This window comes from Aquarana catesbeiana, linkage group LG02, assembly GCF_042186555.1.
Source record: "Aquarana catesbeiana isolate 2022-GZ linkage group LG02, ASM4218655v1, whole genome shotgun sequence".
In the NCBI taxonomy this organism is placed as follows: Eukaryota; Metazoa; Chordata; class Amphibia; order Anura; family Ranidae; genus Aquarana; species Aquarana catesbeiana.
In genome coordinates this window covers 194,518,816-194,539,835 of record NC_133325.1, presented here as the reverse complement: position 1 = coordinate 194,539,835, position 21,020 = coordinate 194,518,816, and the positions used below count along the sequence as shown (strand labels likewise).

Here is a 21,020-nt window from a genome sequence, read left to right as displayed (position 1 = left end):
TAAATTAATATCTTGGGCTAGCAAGATATCCTGTTTTTTGATAAGTTCTCCTCATCCTCGGCAGTATTGTGGAAATTGTGTGATCTATATTTCAAATCACTTTTTTGATTTGTCTGGTTCATATGCAATGATGACACCTCTATAAATCACAATTTCATTTACATACTGCCTCATGTCATATCATAAGCTCATCACTTCATAGCATAGGAGTGAAAAAGGGTAGATGGAGTTCCATTACTTGCATTTTGTTTGTGATTAAATGGATACAATGAATAGGTGTAAGGTATTATTAAAATGTACCCACTGCCTAGACATAACACAGACAGCCATTTTATGAAATGAATCCAATTCGTGGGAGTTTAACTAAATCCCTTAAATTTAATTTAGATGTCACTGATCCACTAGGTGCTAATAAATTGTGGATATGGCTCCTTTTTTTACGTCAGGTCACTGCACTGGACTCAGAACACTCTGTATGGACCAGTTTTGATGGACTAAAGTTTGCCCCATTGGGCATGATAAACGTATGTATTGCCATGCCTTAACCTAAGATTACATTTAATGAGCCATTGTTCTTGCATATGAAATCTGCAATTTTAGGTACACTTTTATACAGTACTGAATATTGGGAGAAGAAAATTTTACTTATCATCTAACATTGATTCTATACCACATTCCCTAATTATTAGATATACGATTCAAGAAATTATATTTTGGGATTTTTAAGGTGCACAATTACAACAAAGTTACTTATAGAAAAATAGGAATTTATTAGAAAAATGTTAAAAACAAACATCCAAAAATAGGTATTGGAAATTACAGTACATTTGACAGTGCAAACTGATCTAATCTCTACATGTTTCGCCTTGGTTATTGGCTTCTTCAGGAGTATTTTTGATATCAGGCACAGTATACACTGTTTATTCAAAAAGCTATTTGTATGTTTATTGCGGCTCCGAGGTCATGGGGTATAAAAAATCAGATCATCAGGTATAACCATAGAGGGGGATGTATCTTTAAATACACAACTGTTTATATGGTCCAGCCCAAAAACAGGATCCTTTGATATGTTTTAAGACTTTAACTTGATTGATAACTTCCAATACCGAAATGGATGGATAGGTTAAAAAAGATGATAAGAGAGATGAGACGGTGGTCTGGCATAGAAGGGGAGAGACTTAAGATGGAACTTCTGGTTCAAGGGTCATCTTTTGACTTTATGAAATTTCAGAAACCAATCCATCTCATCTCTCTTATCATCTTTTTTAACCTATCCATCCATTTTGGGATTGGAAGTTATCAATCAAGTTGAAGTCTTAGAACATATCAAAGGATCCTGTTTTGGGGCTGGGCCATATAAACAGTTGTGTATTTAAAGGTACATACCCCTCTATGGTTATACCTGATGATCTGATTTTTTATACCCCTATGACCTCGGAGCCTTAATAAATATACAAATAGCTTTTTGAATATCCAGTGTATACTGTGCCTAATATCAAAAATTCTCCTGAAGAAGCCAATAACCAAGGCGAAACATGTAGAGATTAGATCAGTTTGCACTGTCAAATGTACTGCAATGTCCAATACCTATTTTTGGATGTTTGTTTTTAACATTTTTCTAATAAATTCCTATTTTTCAATAAATAACTTTGTTGTAAATGTGCACCTTAAAAATCCCAAAATATAATTTCTTGAATAGCACCGAATATTGGTTCCTGCATGATTATCATGCTTAACAAATAATGTAACCAAAGCAGAATATGAAATGAGGGAGCCATTATGTCTACCAATTTTAAGATGTGAAAATCTGACTTTTGCGAAAGGCACACACACCTTCCAGCTTTAGTCTTAGAGCAGCTGCCTTAGTAGGTTTACCCTAAAATCAGTCTGGCTCACAAAATTGCATCAAGAACATATCCAAAAATCTATACAATCGGGGAAAACAATGTTGGGTTGCTACATAACAGAATCATCACTCCATAGGAGAAACCTCACACATCTAAGGAGACTAATCACAGTTGTGCAAACATTTTCTTATTTTCCAAACATAGAAAAACTTCACTAAACGGAAAATAAAAGAGGTATATTCTTTCTGAAAAATTAAATACTGTAACATATATTCTGAATCTGAACAATCCACTGCTTCTTTATTTACCTAATTGTGTAATTATTTAATTTGTAGGTCATTGCTGAACTATTACCAATGAATCTAAAACTTTACATCTCAATAGGCACTGTAGCTACTGGAAACATCTTAAATATAGTTGTCTCTTGAAAGAATACAGACCCTTTAAAGTGCTCAATCACAGTCAGATGCAGCGAGTTGTTTGAGGTACATTAAGGTAACTGAGGCATGCCTCGTATAAAATCTTTTGTCATGTAATATAATTTTCTTTTTGTTTGCTCTTAGTTTTATAATAAATATATGTATCTAGAAGATTTCAACTTTGTCCTCTTAGAAAGTCCTACATTGGTCTCCATTAGAAAATAACATTTACCTAAGATCTCTTCCTTGTGCAAGTTTATTTCATAAGGCTCTGGCCCCAGGTCCATTCATAATGCAAAATTGACTTTAGCATAATGTCACACTTACAAACAACTAACATTTTCATTTTCTGAACCTGCTTCAGATTTAGTTTTGTCCAAAGAGGGTACTCCTATACTAACCAATGTGTATTCATTTGTTTTAGTTTTTCTTTCTTTCTTGTTATTCTTCATTTGTTCAAGTTGCAGTTGACTTGAGTTGTATGCCAGTGCAGGGATGGTATTCACTAAAATTGATTGTAAAGGTTTTTTCTCCTCCCTGTACCGACATTTGATGTAACGAGAAAAAGCAGAGCGGTATGTTTGGTTGAAAAGTGTGTACACCAGTGGATTAACTGCTGAAGATAGATATCCAATCCACACAAAGACATTCAACAGTTCTCCTATAATGTGCTCATTGCATGAGTCTTTGCAGATAACTGCCATCACATTGGTGATAAAAAATGGACACCACATGACCACAAAGAGGAAAAATACAATGCCCAGGACCTTGGAGGCTTTCCGCTCGTTGCTGATGGACTGCATAGTCTTCCTTCCAAATGGAAGAAGATCCTTTTGCAGGGAGCGTTGGAATAGCTTTTCTGAAGAAATAGATGTTTGTGGGAGAAAGCTAAAAAATGCAAGCTTACTTTTTGCCCCAAGGCTATTAAAATAAATGTCTGCTTCCTTCTGTAGCAATTTTATTGTTAAAAAGTATGTGACCACCATTATGATTAGAGGAATGAAAAATGCAACAAAGGATCCAACGAGGATAAAGTACTCATCTGCCAAAGAACAGTTTTCTTCATTGAACACTTTGCTATCATCTTGCAGTCCAAACACAGGCACTGGCATGGATATACCTTCAATAGACAATAGGAAACATGTTAATGAACATAGGGGATTTACATCAAACAACAAATATATCTTTTTAGTATATTTTATTTTAATGAAATACATGCACATTATTATCATTTCCCTTTTAATATTGTAACAGAAAGATATCTACACATAAATTGATTTCACAGATAAGGCTAATTTAAATTATTGCCCGAGATTAGGTTATTTTTAAGCATGTTCTCCTTTATACAACTTTGTGTATGAGGGAGCATCTCTCTTTAAGCATCTCTCTTAAAGCGGAAGTAAACCCATCCATTTAACAGTTTCAAAAAACAGTTACACGTTCTGGGAATGTAACTGTCCCATTAGTTGTTCTCTCAACCAAACTGTCAAACCATCCAATGGCTAGTGTCATAACTAATCACATGTGCAGCATTATGGCAGTTGTAGATTAAACAGAGGCCAAGATGGCAGCTTCCTTGGCGGAAAGCGATAGGAGGGTTTACTTCCATATATAATCAAATAATAAATGAGTATAAAGAAAAAAACAGTCATATGTATTCCACTTTTTAGTGTAATTGGTAGTGTACATCTCTTCTGCCACTCAAGAAGTATGTTTGACTAAAAATATGCATATGATACATGCTTATTTGTATTGTTGCATAGTATTTGAGTCAAGCAGCTAATTCTACAACCTTCAGAAACCTCTATAAGAGTTACATCTGAACCCCAGGTAGATATTGATGTCATAAAATAATACAGCTTGATATTTATTAATACATAATTACAGTTAAAGTGCCTGTAATCCCATGTACAGCATCACTTCCAGACTGGGAGAGAGAGGGACAAGACTGGGAGTCACTCACGTGTGCTGCCTGCAAATGTGTTGACATGGAACAGACTGATAAGCGAAGAGAGCCTTTTTAGTGAGATGTTGCTCTTTTAGTGTCCAATCAGAAGGCTGGGGATGGAGAAAGGACACCACTGTTAACCTTATCTGAAAGTGATGTCAGCCGCCTGACTGTACTATGTGAGAAGGTTGTGTAAATTTCAGGAATGGATGGACAAAAACGCTCCTATATATGCTTTTCATGTGTGTATTTAGTTGTTTGCCTGGAGTTTAGCGTTTAAAAAAAATGGTTAATCTTACCTACATTTATTTACACAGTAAACGTTGGATCTTATCAATGAAGTGTTAAATAACAGAGATTTTTTTTCAAGTTATTTTTAGCCTTTTGTCATATGTTTCAGCAGCAGGGGGTTGAAAGCAAGTTCCTGACATTTTGGGAGATACTTGTCCATCTGGCGGATGGCAAATAACTTGATATATGGTCCTTTGTATGGAAGTTTTCACATTAGGGTCTTTTTATTAAAAATTAAGACTTCTGAACTGACCATACATTGTTTTATTGTCCTTAAAGTTTTGTAATTCCAAAGCTACCTAAAACATTGTGGGAGCTTTGGAAAATTTTAATGACGTACAGTATGCTAGTAGAGCCAATTTTCTACGATCCCTGACTCATATTTTAAAAAAGCTGAGGACAATATAACCTGGGACGCTCATGTTTTAGTGAACATAAGATATATTGTATATTTCAACAGATATATTTTTCATTGTAAATAAACACATGCTAGGTATAGTGTACATTTACCATTTAATTATCTATCAAAGAGATTACAGTATCCCTCCTGACAATGCCTTTATCTTCCTTTTTCATAAAGCCGTCTATAAATAGATCAAAAATCATCTGGTTCCGCAGGGACTGGACAAATTTTGATTTATGTATGTGCTAGTTGCTTGTACACAAGTTGGGCTATCCGTCTGTCTGTTTTTTCCTGAATGATTAGTGCCGCCAGCTATAGCCGGGAACACTGATTTTTGTATTCTGCCAGCTGGGAAGGCACCCTACAAGCAGAATAAAATAGCAAAGCGGGAAGGCCCCCCCCCATCCACAGCGAGTGTGTGGATGGGGGTAATCTACGTACATTTTTTTTTTGTTCCACCCAAATCAATAATTTATGGCCTCCCTAACACCAGATACATTTTGTTAATACATAATTACCCAATGTTAATGCATTATGTAAATTTTGCTGCCTACACGGTAGGTAGTTAGGATCATGAACCAATTTCTGCGCAATCTTAACTGAAGTCTATGGAGGGAAAAAACTTGTTATTACATTTTGTGAATTTGTAGGGTTAATAATGAAGCTATTGCCAATAAGTGATGAACTTAGGTATGATTTAAATCTAAGCATGTCCAAACCCAGAAAAAAAGCTGTCATTGTTGGGCCAATGATATTAACCTAATGTGGACATATTAGGTCAATGATGTTACTAGTATCTCAATCTCTTTGTGTATGTGCAGCTACATGGCAGGAAATACCCTGCTAGCAGGTGATTGGCCCAGCAATGACAGCTTACTTTCAGGTTCAGCTGAACACAGGTGGTGTCCCAGCTCTAGCTCATACCTATTTTCAAACAGAAGGCATGGGAAGCTGGTCACTGCCATGGCAGATTCTTGCTGCCTGCTGCCTAGATGGGGTAAGTGCCGGAGCGACCGGCAGACAGTGAGCGCAGGGAGTGGGGGGATTGAGGTGCCGCCGAGGGGGTAGTGGTTGTTTGCGGCCCCCTCCCAAAAAAGAAAACACTTAAAAAAAATTTAAAGAACAATTTAAAGAACAAATTAAAATATACCCTGGGAGTTCTGTGTTAGGAGAATATGTCATACGCACATGCACAACACTAGGATTTGTACACTAAAACACATATCAACATATCAGCCTCAAACAGTCGGTGTGCATGAGCCCAATTTCGTAATGTTCATCATGCTCAGCCCTCTGATGCTACCATAATTATTGTTACATTTATTGTTACATTTGACCCTTTGAAGGATTACTGAGGGAGGGAGGACAGAAGAAATGGTTTCCCTGCAGCAAACCGAAGAACTAATTCTCACATGATGTTCCTATCAGAGTGCTGCAAAAGTAAAACTATTAATGTTTCACAATATTTAACCATTGTTTGTAACGAAGACCAAATGATTCTAAAGTCCACAATAGCTGACCAATAAAAGCAAGCAAAAAGTACACTTATAGTGTTTTTTTTGCCATGTAGTGTACAATAGGCATACATCATACAGCTATGCTTCTTTATGGGTACATTCACCCGGCTGTAAAACTTTTACTGATGTTTTTATGTAACAAAAGTGCCTGTTTAAATGACACTTGCATTTCGATCTGTTTTAAACTTTTAGACTTTTTTTTATTTTTTTATATACCATTGTATACTGTATGTATATATGCATGTCCCCAGATGCAGAGTTTTGGAAGTTACAGATCTGATTGCAGTGCATGTTTATACATTTGTGTGAATATCTCCATTAAAAACAATGCAGATGCAGATGCAGATGCACTCTTATAAATACCTTTTTATGGACATGTGAATGTAGCCTAAGTTGTAATTGGATAAGAAACTTATATTTATCAATTGTGACTGGTTAAGATAGCAAGGTACAAGTCACCTGTTAGTTATAATTGTGGCAATGCCCAAGTGATCTTAAGTCTCATGTCAAGATCACTGTAGTATGAAGTACATTCCTAAAAGTCATGTATACTGAGTACAGGATAGGTGAATTGCCCTGGGTTCAATTTGTGTGATATTTGTTGAATTCTTTGTAAAGTCCTAAAATGTCAAACTTGAATCCAAGCCCCATTGAAGTCCATGGGGCGTAAATCTTGAAATTAAATTCTGGACATTTTGAAGGCAAGGGATTATAAAACAATGGGCATGGGGGACTGTTGTCCTCATTTTTTATCCAACTTTGTAGGTAAAATTAGCAAAACCCCTATCCTTTCAGTTACATACATGGGAGATGCCTTTAAAGTGATTGTAAAGGAAACATTTGTATTTTAAAAAACAAGCAAACATGTCATACTTACCTGCTCTGTGCAGTGGTTTTGCACAGAGCAGCCCCAATCCTCCTCATTCTGGACTCCTCACCCTTGCCGAGTGCCTCCATAGCAAGCGAATTGCTGTGGTCAATCCCAAGCTGGCTCTCTGCGTCCATAAGATACAGAGAGCACGGCTCAGTCCCGCCCCCGCTTCTGCCTCACTGGCTGTGATTGAAAACAGAGGGAGTCAATGGCTCCTGCTGCTACATCTCAGCCAATCAGGAGGGAGAGCCTTAGGTCTCATGCACATCACTGGATCAAGATCGGCTTAGGTAAGTATTGAGGGGGGGGCTGAGGGGAGAGCTGTACACTGAAGGTTTTTTTACCTTCATGCATATAGAATGCATGAAGGTAAAAAACCTTTAGCTTTTACAACCACTCTAAGCTGAATGTGATGTAATGGAACAGTACGGGGCAGTGATGATGGCATATTTTCTATGTGCAATTGATTATTTTCACGTTTATATTTTTGCTTGGCCCAAATACAGAAGCAGCACCTCAATTGGATCATTATAACTTGAAAAGGGTTTTTTTTTTTAGAACGTTTTGTCTGTGGCACCTGATTTTTTTATCCAATGATGATAAGCCCGAATAGAAAGTAAGAGATAACCACAACTACAACAGATCTAAAAGCTCTAAGAAAGTGTCTATTATAAATGGGGAATTATATGGCCAGGGGAAAGGCAGACAGAAGCAAAATGTAAGTGTATAATCCTCCAACCGTAGCCTGTCTACCCTTCCCCAAATCTTCGTTCAACAGGCTGTTACAGTGCCTACTGAATCACTGCTGGGTCTTCTGGGATTCCTTGCAGGATCCCTGCTGGTCTGCCATTATTCCTTGCAGGATCCTGAAGGGTATTCCAAGATTCCTAGGACCTCCATTACCTCCGGGACTTACAGAGTTTCCAGTAATGATTCTGATCATGTCCTCTGACCAGAAGTGTATTTAAGCACCAGCATTTGAAGTGGCTGGTGCTGTGCCCTATCACCAGCTATCAGAGAGCTAAACATGCTATAGCCTGTTTGTTGCTGACCTGAATTAACCTGACTACACTGTTATCTGCCACCTGCCTAGACCTGACTACTTGCTGACTACTAGCTTGCCTCAACTCATGACTGACCACTTTTCCAGCCTTCATTCCAATCGCACCCCTGGTAAGCAACCAGGTGACAGTTACAAAGAAAATTAGGACTACTTGGGTTCCCAGTCATCTCTACCATCTTGAGCTCTGGTTAAGACCAAATGCCACATGGACTCTGTGCCTCGGGTGAGTCTGCATTATCTGCCAGAGGGAACCATAAGCAGTGTGGAGAAATTCTGTTTTTTCCACCTAACCAGTGATGAATGGCACATGAGTTACTGAAGGGGCCGACAAGCTGTTTCCCCTTTTTAATCCTCCCAGGTGCAGAGCATAGAATGCATTTAGGTAAAAAAAACCTTAACGCTTCAGAACCATTTTAACCACTTCAATACTGGGCACTTACCCCCTTTCTGCCCAGGCCAATTTTTAGCGCTTTGAATGACAATTGCGCAGGCATGCAACGTTATACCAAAAGAACAGTTTTATATATATTTTTTTAACACTAATAGAGATTTCTTTTGGTGCTATTTAATCACCACTGGGTTTTTTTTATTTTGTGCTAAATAAATGAATAAAGACTGAAAATTAAAAGAAAAAAAATAAACGTTTTCATAGTTTGTTATAAAATTTTGCACAGGTAATTTTACTCCTTCACTGATGTATGCTGATGAAGCGGCACTGATAGGCACTGATGAGGCAGCACTGATGAGACTGCACTGAAGGGCACTGATGTGCAGCAATGATGAGCACTGATCAGTGCCATGGTTGGACATTGATAGGTGGCATTGATGGGCGGCACTGATGGGCACTAAAAGGCAGCACTGATTGGCATCACTGATGGGCACTGATTGGCATCACTGATGGTGAACTGATTGGCATCACTAATTGGCACTGTTTGGCAACACTGCGAGACACTGACTGGCATCACTGATGGGCACTGACTGGAATTACTGACCGGCACTATTGGGGCTGCACTGATAATCCTGTGAGGAAATGCCACTGATCAACTCTCCTCACCTCACACGCTGATAAACCGGCATTTCCTGATTGGACACAGCTGATCACATGGGTAAAGAGGCACGTAATCGACTCTTTACTGAGATCGGGGACACAGCGTGCCACCGATTGCCCCGTGGGTGCGCAACGTCGGCAAGAGTGGAACGACATCATATGACATCAACCCAGAACAGTAGAACCACCCCTGCAGCCGTCATTTGCCTATACAGCGGGCGGGAGGTGGTTAAAGGTGAATTCATTTTTTGCTAAAAAACAAACAAATGTAGCATATAACACAAGAAATTTTGTAATTTAATGTTATTAAAAATTATCTTCCCATTTCAGTCTAAAGTCAATGTAATTTTCTAAAACTGTCAAAAAATGGCAGGTGCACCTGGAGGTGCTCTGTGCACTGTTGGTCCTGCTTGTGTGATTGACTCACTATTTTTTTCAGATCTCTGCACTAAGACTAATGCCCTGTACACACAAACAGTTTTCCCATCAGAATAAACTCTGAAGGTTTTTCCGATGGAGTTCCGACGGAATTCCGCTCAAGCTGTCTTGCATACATACGGTTACACCAAATTCTGACCGTCCAGAACGTGGTGACGTACAACACGTAGGACGGGACTAGAAAACGGAAGTTCAATAGCCAATAGCTTCCATCTCGTACTTGCTTCAGAGCATGCGTCATTTTTGGTACGTCGGAACAGCATACAGGAGAGCGGTTTTCCCGTAAAAAGTCTGATGGGGCATACACACGATCGGAATATACAAAGAAAAACTCCCATCGGACTTTTTCTGTCAGTAATTCCACTCGTGTGTACACGGCATAAGTAAAACTTTAGGAATCTTCTACAATAGGAATTGCTTTTTCGGTAAGATACTATAAGGGTTGATTATTTCTAAAGGGATGCTGTCACTGCAACATTTCTCATCAAAACACTAAAAGTTTGCCAGGTGGTTATAATCAACACCTACCCACCTATTTAGGAATCCGTTTTTCAAGAACATAGTGGAACAAACAGCATTTCCATTCACAACAGAAAAAGGTAGGACTCTGCTACAAAGTTTATTCAAATCCTTATAATAAACATAGATCTCCCAGCAGGGATTTTTTTTTCTTCAACAACGATGGGGTTACACTTTAACCGCTTGCTGACCGCATCACCTAGATGTACAACGGCGAAATACGTGATCCGTGCCCCCCCGGGTAGGGGGCGGGCACTCACACCCGCCAGCCCAGTGCTGCTGGAATTAGACACAGCACAGATCAATCTTCAGTTCCAGGCCAATGATCTTTTGCCTGGGCTTGCTGAACAGTTCTGGTGAATCACAGAACAGCATGTGCCTGTGTTTACTAAAAACACAGGCACAGGAAATTATGTGATCTTCTTTCGTGGAGCCCTTTTCGGTTCCAGTGAGAGAAGAGAGCACATCATACAGTGAGTAAAAGCAGTACACAGTCATACAATCACTTAGTTAAGCACATGTAACCCCCTGATCGTCCCCCAGATAACCCTTACATTGCCCTGTCACCAGTGTCTTTAGTACAGTGTACAGATTTTTTCTACTGATCACTGTATTATTGTCAAGGGTGAAGCCAGATAGCATTAGCGTTAGTAAGCATCAATCCCAGATAGCGTCAGATTATCCGCCACATATTTATGATCACATTTAACCCTTTGATTGCCAGCAACACTAACACAGACACACTATAAACCTCCATTCCTAGTATAGTGTCTGAACGGTTCAGTATCTTTGATCAGATTAGAACTATCTAGTGTCCTCAATAGTATAGTGTCCTCAAAAATGCAGCGTTAGCGGGAACCTGCCAGCACCTGTGTTTAGCCCCTCCGCCCAGCCCACCCAATATGTGCAGTGTCAGCAAATCACTGTCACTTCTGATACATTCCACACAAAACTGCAGCATTAGCAAGTTCAGGCCTGATATCTGCTTGGACTAGCAGGTACATTTTATTTTTCGCGGCTCAAACAGTTCCTAACAGCCAGGTGCTCTTTTTTCCAGGAGTCGCACTAGGTATCTGTAAATTTAGTGGACAAAATGTCCAACGAAAGGTACACTAGTGAAAAGGCCTTCAGTATTCTGAGTATGTCAGCTATGAGTGAAGGGGAGTCCTCACTGACAGAATCAGGCTCAGTATACAAACCTGTAGAGAGCAACGGCACCCTGACAGCTAGCTCAGACGATGGAGAAGAGGTCCCTGCTAGGGTACGGCGTACCTGACCCCGTGCCTGGGTTGCTGATATGCTACAATCGCATGATGATTCTCATATACAGCAGAATGCCAGTACTAATGCCGCACTACCTTTTGGTGAACTGGCTATCTACAGCAGGCTAGAACATCCTGGCCTTTTACATACCAGCACTGCATTATCTCATGGCGACGTGGTGAGTCCCAGAAGTGCAGTCCAAGCTGGTGCGGCAGCTAGCACAAGTAGCATCCCGCAGCCATCAAAAATTAGAACACAGGTCTGTAGAGCCCATAGTGTCCTTCCTGATGTGCTTGCAAGTCCTGATTGGCAGCCCACAGATTCAGCAGCACCTATACTTCCCCCATTCACTGCCCAGCCCAAAATTCAGGTGGAAACAGCAAATTTAACTATTTGCCTTGATTTTTTTGAGCTGCTATTCATGGAAGATCTATATCGATCGATTGTGGATAAAAGCAATTTATATGCTGAGCAGTACATTGCCCCTGACCCAAATGCATTCTTTGCCAGACAATTGGAATGGAAACCTATGACTAAACTCCATGCTCATCTAGCCCATCATCATCTGGCCCATTCTGAAATTGGAATGCATTAGTGTCTCACTGACACTTCCTTGCGCTGCTCTGCAGATGGGGAAAGAGTCGAGTGCTGGCAAAAGAGGCTTTGTGTGCCGCGGGTTGCCTACCCCTGGTATATACCATAGTTTGTAGACACTATAACTTTCAGACAAGTCAATTAATATACACTGATTGGGGTTTTTTTTAAACAAAGAAACATGTAGCAGAATTCATTTTGACCTAAATTTATGATGAAATTTGAGTTTATTGGATATTTTTTATAACAGAAAGTAGAAAATATATTTTTTTTCCCCTCACAATTTTCTGTCTTTTTTGTTTATATCACAAAAAATAAAAAACCCAGTGGTGATCAAATACTACCAAAAGAAAGCTCTATTTGTGTGAAAAAAGGACATACATTTTGTGTGAGGACAGCGTTGCATGATCATGCAATTACCAGTTAAAGTAGTGCAGTGCTGAGCAAAAAATGCCCTGGTCAGGAAGGGAGTAAAAGTGGTTAATGGTGTGGTGTTATCACTTGCCTTCTAGTGCTGCTTATGTGCCCCTTTTCTCCTTTTCCTACATTAATCTTGTCAAATCAATAAAATAAAAATCAATTATTCCGCGCTTAGGAGGAGAAAAAGAACTGCAGCCCCCCCGACACAGAATATCACCTAGGTGAGATTCAAAACTGACAAGATTCTATAATAGGGGAATTGGCGCTGTTCAGCCGCGTATGCAATGGGTATTAATCATAAATATAAAGATAAATAAGAAGAACTGAATGAATATAATAAAAATCATATATAAGTGAGAATACCCCAAAACAATACACTATACTATAAAGTGCAAAGTGCAAAAAACATATATGTGACCTGACATATATCAAATAAATGGTAATCCATAAAAAGTCTATAACCGTGATATAAAATACCAAGCAACATGTAACAAAAAATCATCTAAAACCACTCTAAATCATTTTGATAAAGTGTCCAACAGGTGGTATTGGTGTGCAAAGTGATAATAAAAAATCCAGTGTCCTAAAAGACTCAATATAGTCTGAAAAAACTGTGACGTATCAATCCAATAAATTAAAAAAAATTCTTGATGTGGTAAGCGCTCCTTGTCTTCCACTGTACCCCCAATCATGCCCTCACTCACCAGAGTGCCCAACCCCTGCAGGGGTAACAGGCATGTAGGTTAGGATCCAGCAATGATGTTCCTTGGCGATATCCTCAGCCCGGTTGCCGTCCTTCCCTTCTCCAATGCAGCGATGTCCTCAAACAAACTCAGCTACTGACTTGAGTTTCTACTGAGAATTCCAGCAATAAGATCTCACACCAGACCTCTCAGCTCTGCAGCAAGCTTGGATACACTATACACTGGATTTTTTATTATCACTTTGCACACCAATACCACCTGTTGGACACTTTATCAAAATGATTTAGAGTGGTTTTAGATGATTTTTTGTTACATGTTGCTTGGTATTTTATATCACTGTTATAGACTTTTTATGGATTACCATTTATTTGATATACAATGCCTTGCAAAAGTATTCACCCCCCTTAGCTTTTTACCTATTTTGTTACATTACAGCCTTTAGTTCAATGTTTTTTTAATCTGAATTATATGTGATGGATCAGAACACAATTGTCTAAATTGGTGAAGTAAAATTAGAAAAATATATACATAAAACTATTTTTCAGAAATAAAAAACTGATAATTGGCATGTGCGTATGTATTCAGCCCTTTGTTATGAAGCCCATAAAAAGCTCTGGTGCAACCAATTACCTTCAGAAGTCACATAATTAGTGAAATGATGTCCACCTGTGCGCAATCTAAGTGTCATATGATCTGTCATTACATATACACACCTTTTTGAAAGGCCCCAGAGGCTGCAACACCTAAGCAAGAGGCACTGCTAACCAAACACTGCCATGAAGACCAAGGATCTCTCCAAACAAGTAAGGGACAATGTTGTTGAGAAGTACAAGTCAGGGTTAGATTATAAAAAAATATCCAAATCTTTGATGATCCCTAGGAGCACCATCAACTCTATCATAACCAAATGGAAAGAACATGGCACAACAGCAAACCTGCCAAGAGACGGCCGCACACCAAAACTCACGGACCGGGCAAGGAGGGCATTAGTCAGAGAGGCAGCACAGAGACCTAAGGTAACCCTGGAGGAGCTGCAGAGTTTCACAGCAGAGACTGGAGTATCTGCACATAGGACAACAATAAGCCGTACGCTCCATAGAGTTGGGCTTTATGGCAGAGTGGCCAGAAGAAAGCCATTACTTTCAGCAAAAAACTAAATGGCACGTTTTGAGTTTGGGAAAAGGCATGTGTGAGACTCCCAAAATGTATGGAGGAAGGTGCCCTGGTCTGATGAGACTAAAATTGAACTTTTTGGCCATTAAAGAAAACGCTATGTCTGGTGCAAACCCAACACATCACATCACCCAAAGAAAACCATCCCATGAAACATGGTGGTGGCATCATCATGCTGTGGGGATGTTTTTCAGCAGTCGGGACTGGTAAACTGGTCAGAGTTAAGGGAAAGATGGATGGTGCTAAATACAGGGATATTGTTAAGCAAAACCTGTACCACTCTGTGTGTGATTTGAGGCTAGGACGGAGGTTCACCTTCTAGCAGGGCAATGACCCCAAACACACTGCTAAAGCAACACTTGAGTGGTTTAAGGGGAAACATGTAAATGCGTTGGAATGGCCTAGTCAAAGCCCAGACCTCAATCCAATAGAAAATCTGTGGTCAGACTTAAAGATTGCTGTTCACAAGCGCAAACCATCCAACTTGAAGGAGCTGGAGCAGTTTTGCAAGGAGGAATGGGAAAAAATCCCAGTGGTAAGATGTGGCAAGATCACAGAGACTTATCCAAAGTGACTTGGAGCTGTGATAGCCGCAAAAGGTGGCTCTACAAAGTATTGACTTTAGGGGGGTGAATAGTTATGCACATTGACTTTTTCTGTTATTTTGTCCTATTTGTTGTTTGATTCACAATAATAATAAAAAAAAACATCTTCCAAGTTGTGGGCATGTTCTGTAAATTAAATGATGCAAATCATCAAACAATCTATGTTAATTCCAGGTTGTGAGGCAACAAAACATGAAAAATGCCAAGGGGGTGAATACTTTTGCAAGGCACTGTATGTCAGGTCACATATATGTTTTTTGCACTTTGCACTTTATAGTATAGTGTATTGTTTTGGGGTATTCTCACTTATATATGATTTTTATTATATTCATTCATTTCTTCTTATTTATCTTTATATTTATGATTAATACCCATTGCATACGCGGCTGAACAGCGCCAATTCCCCTATTATAGAATCTAATCTTGTCAAATCATTGTCAATTAGCTATGAGGAAGAGTCACTGGAAATTTTTTGCAGCTCCTATGCCCAGGGCCAATCGTTCACAGACCTCTGCTCCACTACTATGGAAGTAGAAGACAAAAATTTCATCAAATCACCCCCATGCCCAACATCTTTATGATAGCTTTGCCTAGCACCCCATTTATGTTTTTTTTTTGTTTTGTGTAGTGGTAAGTCCCAAAGCTCCCCTATTTTGTCTGCTCATTTTCCTTATCTGTCATTACATTTATTAATTAAAAAATATAAAGGGAATGGGTCACCACCAGCATTCCTGCACTACAAGGAATACAATAAGAAATGTAAAATCGCAATCAGGGAGGCTAAAAAAGATTACAAGAGACACATAGCAGAAGAAAGTAAAAATAACCCAAAAATTTTCTTTAGATATATTAACTGTAAAAAGACAAAATCGGAGCACATTGCACACTTAAAAAATGAGGATGGGAGGATGATTACAGATGACACAAAGAAGGCAACTGTACTAAATGCCTTCTTCTCCATAGTTTTTACACAGGAAAAATAAGGGTTTACCGACAGCGACTGTAGTGTTAGTGACACAACACGTGACATATCCACATGGCTAACAGAAGCTGGAGTCAACGAAAGACTCCATAAAAACTTAACACAAATAAATCACCAGGACCAGATGGCTTACACCCACGAGTCCTCAGAGAACTCAGTCAAGTTATAGCCAGGCCATTGTTCCTAATCTTTGTGGACAGCATACTGACCGGATTGGTACCAGCTGATTGGAGAAAAAGCCAACGTGGTACCAATATTCAAAAAAGGGCAGAGACATATTCCTGGGAATTATAGGCCAGTCAGCCTAACATCAATAGTGGGTAAATTATTGGAGGGGATGATTAGGGAATATATCCAAAGCTTTACTGAAGAGAAGAATATCATTAGTGGTAATCAGCATGGGTTTATGAGAGGAAGTTCCTGCCAGACCAATCTGCTAACATTCTACGAGGTAGTGAGCAGCCATCTAGATATGGGGAGGCCTGTGGATGTGGTGTATCTGGACTTTACAAAAGCATCTGGTACAGTCCCACATAAACGCTTAATTTACAAGCTGAGGTCCACAGGCTTGGACCATACGGTTTGTGCTTACAAAACTGGTAAAATGGACGGGTCCAAAGGGTTGTGGTAAATAACATGTACTCAGACTGGTCTGGAGTAGTAAGTGAGGCACCCCAAGGTTCTGTCTTGGGACCAATTCTATTCAACATATTTATAAATGATATAGAGTATGGGATAACTTGTTCAGTCTCAGTCTTTGTGGATGACACAAAGATAAGCAGAGTAATAAACTCGCATCAGGACATAGAAATTTTGCAGAAAGACCTGAACGTAATAAAAGAGGGGGCAGACAAATGGCAAATGAGGTTTAATGTGGATAAATTTAAAGTAATGCACTTGGGGCCAAAAAACATTAATGAAAATTATTCACTAGGTGGAGAACAGCTGGGAGAATCAAGGATGGAGAAGGATCTAGGTGATCTAATGACAGATTGAGCAACAGCATTCAGTACCAAGCTGCAGCTACAAATACAGGCAGAATATTAGCATGCATAAAAAAGGGGTTATACTCCAGGGACAAAACTATACGTCTGCCAGTCTATAAAGCTCTGGTCAGACCTCATCTGGAGTTTTCCCTTCAGTTCTGGTCACCAGTCCTCCGTAAGGGATGTGCTGGAGCTAGGGAGAGTCCAAAGAAGGGCAACAAAACTTATAAAGGGACTGGAGGACCTTAATTACGAGGAATGGATGCAAACACTAAATTTATTCTCTCTGGAGAAAAGATGCTTGAGAGGGGACATGGTAGCGATCTACAAATATCTCAATGGGGTTTCCAGCAAAGGAAATAAACTATTCAGTCCTAGGGAGTATAAAAGGACACGGGGCCACACAATGAGACTGGAGGATAAGAGGTTTAACCTTAAACTGCGTAGGAGGTTCTTCACTGTTAAGGCAATTAGGATGTGGAACTCTCTCCCACAATTGGTGGTGGATGCAGGGAGTATGGATATCTTTAAAAGACTCTTAGATATACATCCTAAAGGACACAACATACAGGGATATGGGAAATCAGCATAGACAGTACAGTAGTACAATACATGCACCTACACAGGTTGAACTGGATGGACTATTGTCTTTTTTAAGCCTTACCGACTATGTAACTATGTAACTATGTAAATCTGTGTCTGAATCCACCGCATTGAAAGCATTGCTGCTGGGGGAAAACCAAAGGGCATAGTGTGGCTGCCCTAGCACAAGTTGGCTTTGGTTTGAGGCCTGTTTCTGATGCAGATAAAGCTGCCCTTTTTGGGGCAGCAGGTCACCACATACTTGTGTGCAACAGTGGTGTGCACCAAATCACCACCTATTTCTTCCACATGTAGAGGCAGTATGTTATTTTTATATGTTTTAAACAGTATCTTTTTCTGTTTTTTCTTCTGTTAAGTGCCCCCACAGCAAGCAGCTTGCTATGGGGGCACCCAAGCTGAGCCACAGCTCCCTGTGTCCATTCAGACACGGAGGCGAGACCTGCCCTCGCCCCTTTCTCTCCTCATTGGCTGACTGACTTTGATTGACAGCAGCAGGAGCCAATGGCGCTGTGCTGCTGTCTCAGCCAATAAGGAAGGGAGTCCTGGAAGGCTTTTTTATCTTAATGCATACGATGCATTAAGATCATTAAGATGAAAAAAAATTCTGTCTTTACAATCACTTTAAGCATTACCTTGTCCCTATGCAAGATTTTAAACAATGAGTTTCTTATAAGATAAGGTTGCCAGCTTAGACAGTGGCTTTGCAGAGGTGATGATGCCAACAAGGCATTCTCTTGGAGTTATCTGCACATGGTTCCATCACCTCCAGCATTAAATGTATGTAATAGCATGGGGGGTGGGGTGTGCTGGAGGGTCTATTGATATTGGCTGCTGGGGGATCTATTGTCACTTGTAGGGATCTGATTTTGTGTGAGGGTCTATTGTTGCTGATGAGGAATCTATTGTTGCTGGGGGGGTCTTATGTTGCTGGAAGGGATCTACTGTTGAGGGAGAGGTCTATTTTTACTGGCTGCTGGAGGATCCATTGATGCTGGCTGCTGGGAGATCTGTTGTTGCTGCTGGGGGGGGGCGTCTGATGTTGCTTAGGTGGATATTTTGTTGTGGGTGGTTCACTGTTGCTGCAGGGAATCTATTGTTGTTGGGGTGGAGTCCATTGTTGCTGGGGAGTCTATTGTTGTGTGGGAATCTATTGGTGGGATTTTATTGTTGCTGGTTGCAGGGGATCTATTTTACTGCTTTTCTTTTTATCATTAACATGTTCCATACAAATGATTTAGCACCACAAAATGATACTTGGTTCTGTATTCTCTAAAAGGGGCAGTACTGGTAGGTGGGTAGGGGGTGGAGTCAAGGGACGATGGTCAGAGGTGGGTAGGGAGCAGAGACAAGGGGTGACTCAGACGGTGGGAGTTCCTGCACCTATTCTCCGAGAAAAAAAAAGCCCTGGTTCTCTGATGTAAGAGAGTTTTTCTAATTCAACTGCATCCCAGGGCTCTTCTGACAATGTGGAGTGAGAATATTGCTAACATAATGAAAAGGTGCACGCTGTTGTTTCAAAGGAGTTGGACGTGTCATTCAAGGAACCCAATGAAAGAGAACAGGAAATAATAATTAACACATACAACATAGTTGCAGAGCAGGTGAATGAAGAGTAATCAAATAAAAAGTGTGTATTCAGTATTGAATTAAAATAAAATATTTACAGAAAATAGCTAGAAATGTTGTACACATTATGTATAGTGTGCAAATAGTTTTATTGTGATCTAATTTCAGAAGCAGGTTTTATAATGAAATAAAAATGAAAGTGTATTATTTTACAAACATTGGCCAATAATATTGGTCAGTCAATACACTATACATAAGCTGCTTTATTAGGCTTCAATTTAAGAGGGAGAGACCAGGGAGAAGATGTGTTCAGACCGACCCCTCCCCAGTCAAGAAACTGAAGGCTGCCTGACGCTTCACTTTATTAAAGTTCTGGTCCTTCCCAGCTGCTGTGGTTGCCAAGTCAAATATTGCAAAAGTCCCTGTGTCCTTTTACTTAGGAGGTGGACATTTTTTTTAATGTGGACACAAGAATAAGAGAAGAGATTAGGGGGAGGTCTGACATTTGGGACCAAAGTAATAATGGGAGAAAATAAAAATTGTGATACATTATTGCAGAATTAATTATATAGAGTGTGATTTACACATCTTGAGGTAAAAATAAAGATCCCTGAAGGCAATAAACTGTATACTTATACACCAGGGATATGCAATTAGCGGACCTCCAGCTGTTGCAAAACTACAAGTCCCATCATGCCTCTGCTTCTGGGTGTCATGCTTGTGGCAGTCAGAGTCTTGCTATGCCTCATGGGACTTGTAGTTCTGCAACAGCTGGAGGTCCACTAATTGCATATCCCTGTTATACACTCACTTCACCGGCCATTTTATTAGGCACACCTTGCTAGTGTCAGGTTGGGCCCCCTTTTGCCTTCAGAACTGCCTTAATTCTTTGTGGCATAGATTCAACAAGGTGTTGGAAACATTCCATGATGCGAATGTCCCATTCCACCACATCCCAAAGGTGCTCTATTGGATTGAGATCTGGTGACTGTGGAGGCCATTTGAGTACAGTGAACTCATTGTCATGTTCAAGAAAACAGTTTGAGATGATTTGAGCTTTGTGACGTGGTACATTATCCTGCTGGAAGTAGCCATCAGAAGATGGGTACACTGTAGTCATAAAGGGATGGACATGGTCAGCAACAATACTCAGGTTGGCTGTGGCATTTAAACAATGCTTAGTTGGTACTAAGGGGCCCATGGTGTGCCAAGAAAATACCCCCCACACCATTACACCACCAGCCTGAACCTTTGATACAAGGCAGGATGGATCCATGCTTTCACGTTGTTTACGCCAAATTCTGACGCTACCATCTAAAGATGGCTGATAAAATCAAGACTCAGACCAGGCAACATTTTTCCAATCTTCTATTGTCCAATTTTGGTGAACCTGTACAAATTGTAGCCTCAGTTTCGTGTTCTTAGCTGATCGGAGTGTCACTCTGTGTGATCTTCTGCTGCTGTAGTCCATCTGCTTCAAGGTTTCATGTGTTGTATGTTCAGAGATGGTATTCTGCAAACCTTGGTTATAACGAGTGGTTATTTGAGTTACTGTTGCTTCTCTATCATCTTGAACCAGTCTGTCCATTCTCCTCTGACCTCTGACATCAACAAGGCATTTCCGTCCACACAACTGCTCACTGAATATTTTCTCTTTTTTGGACCATTCTCTGTAAACCCTAGAGATGGTTGTGCATGAAAATCCCAGTATATCAGTATTTTTTTAAATACTCAGACCAACCCGTCTGGCACCAACAACC

General features: G+C 39.9%; 1 protein-coding gene across 1 annotated transcript in view; it reads right to left on the bottom strand.

The window, feature by feature from the left end:
• Window positions 1-1,637: 1,637 nt before the first annotated feature.
• Window positions 1,638-21,020, bottom strand: part of HTR2A (5-hydroxytryptamine receptor 2A) — a 75,744-nt gene continuing 56,361 nt past the window's right edge. The window contains exon 4 of the mRNA XM_073614128.1: window positions 1,638-3,386. Within this exon, the coding sequence (XP_073470229.1) occupies window positions 2,590-3,386 (797 nt within the window). The 3' untranslated portion in view covers window positions 1,638-2,589. The remainder of the gene's footprint in view (window positions 3,387-21,020) is intronic.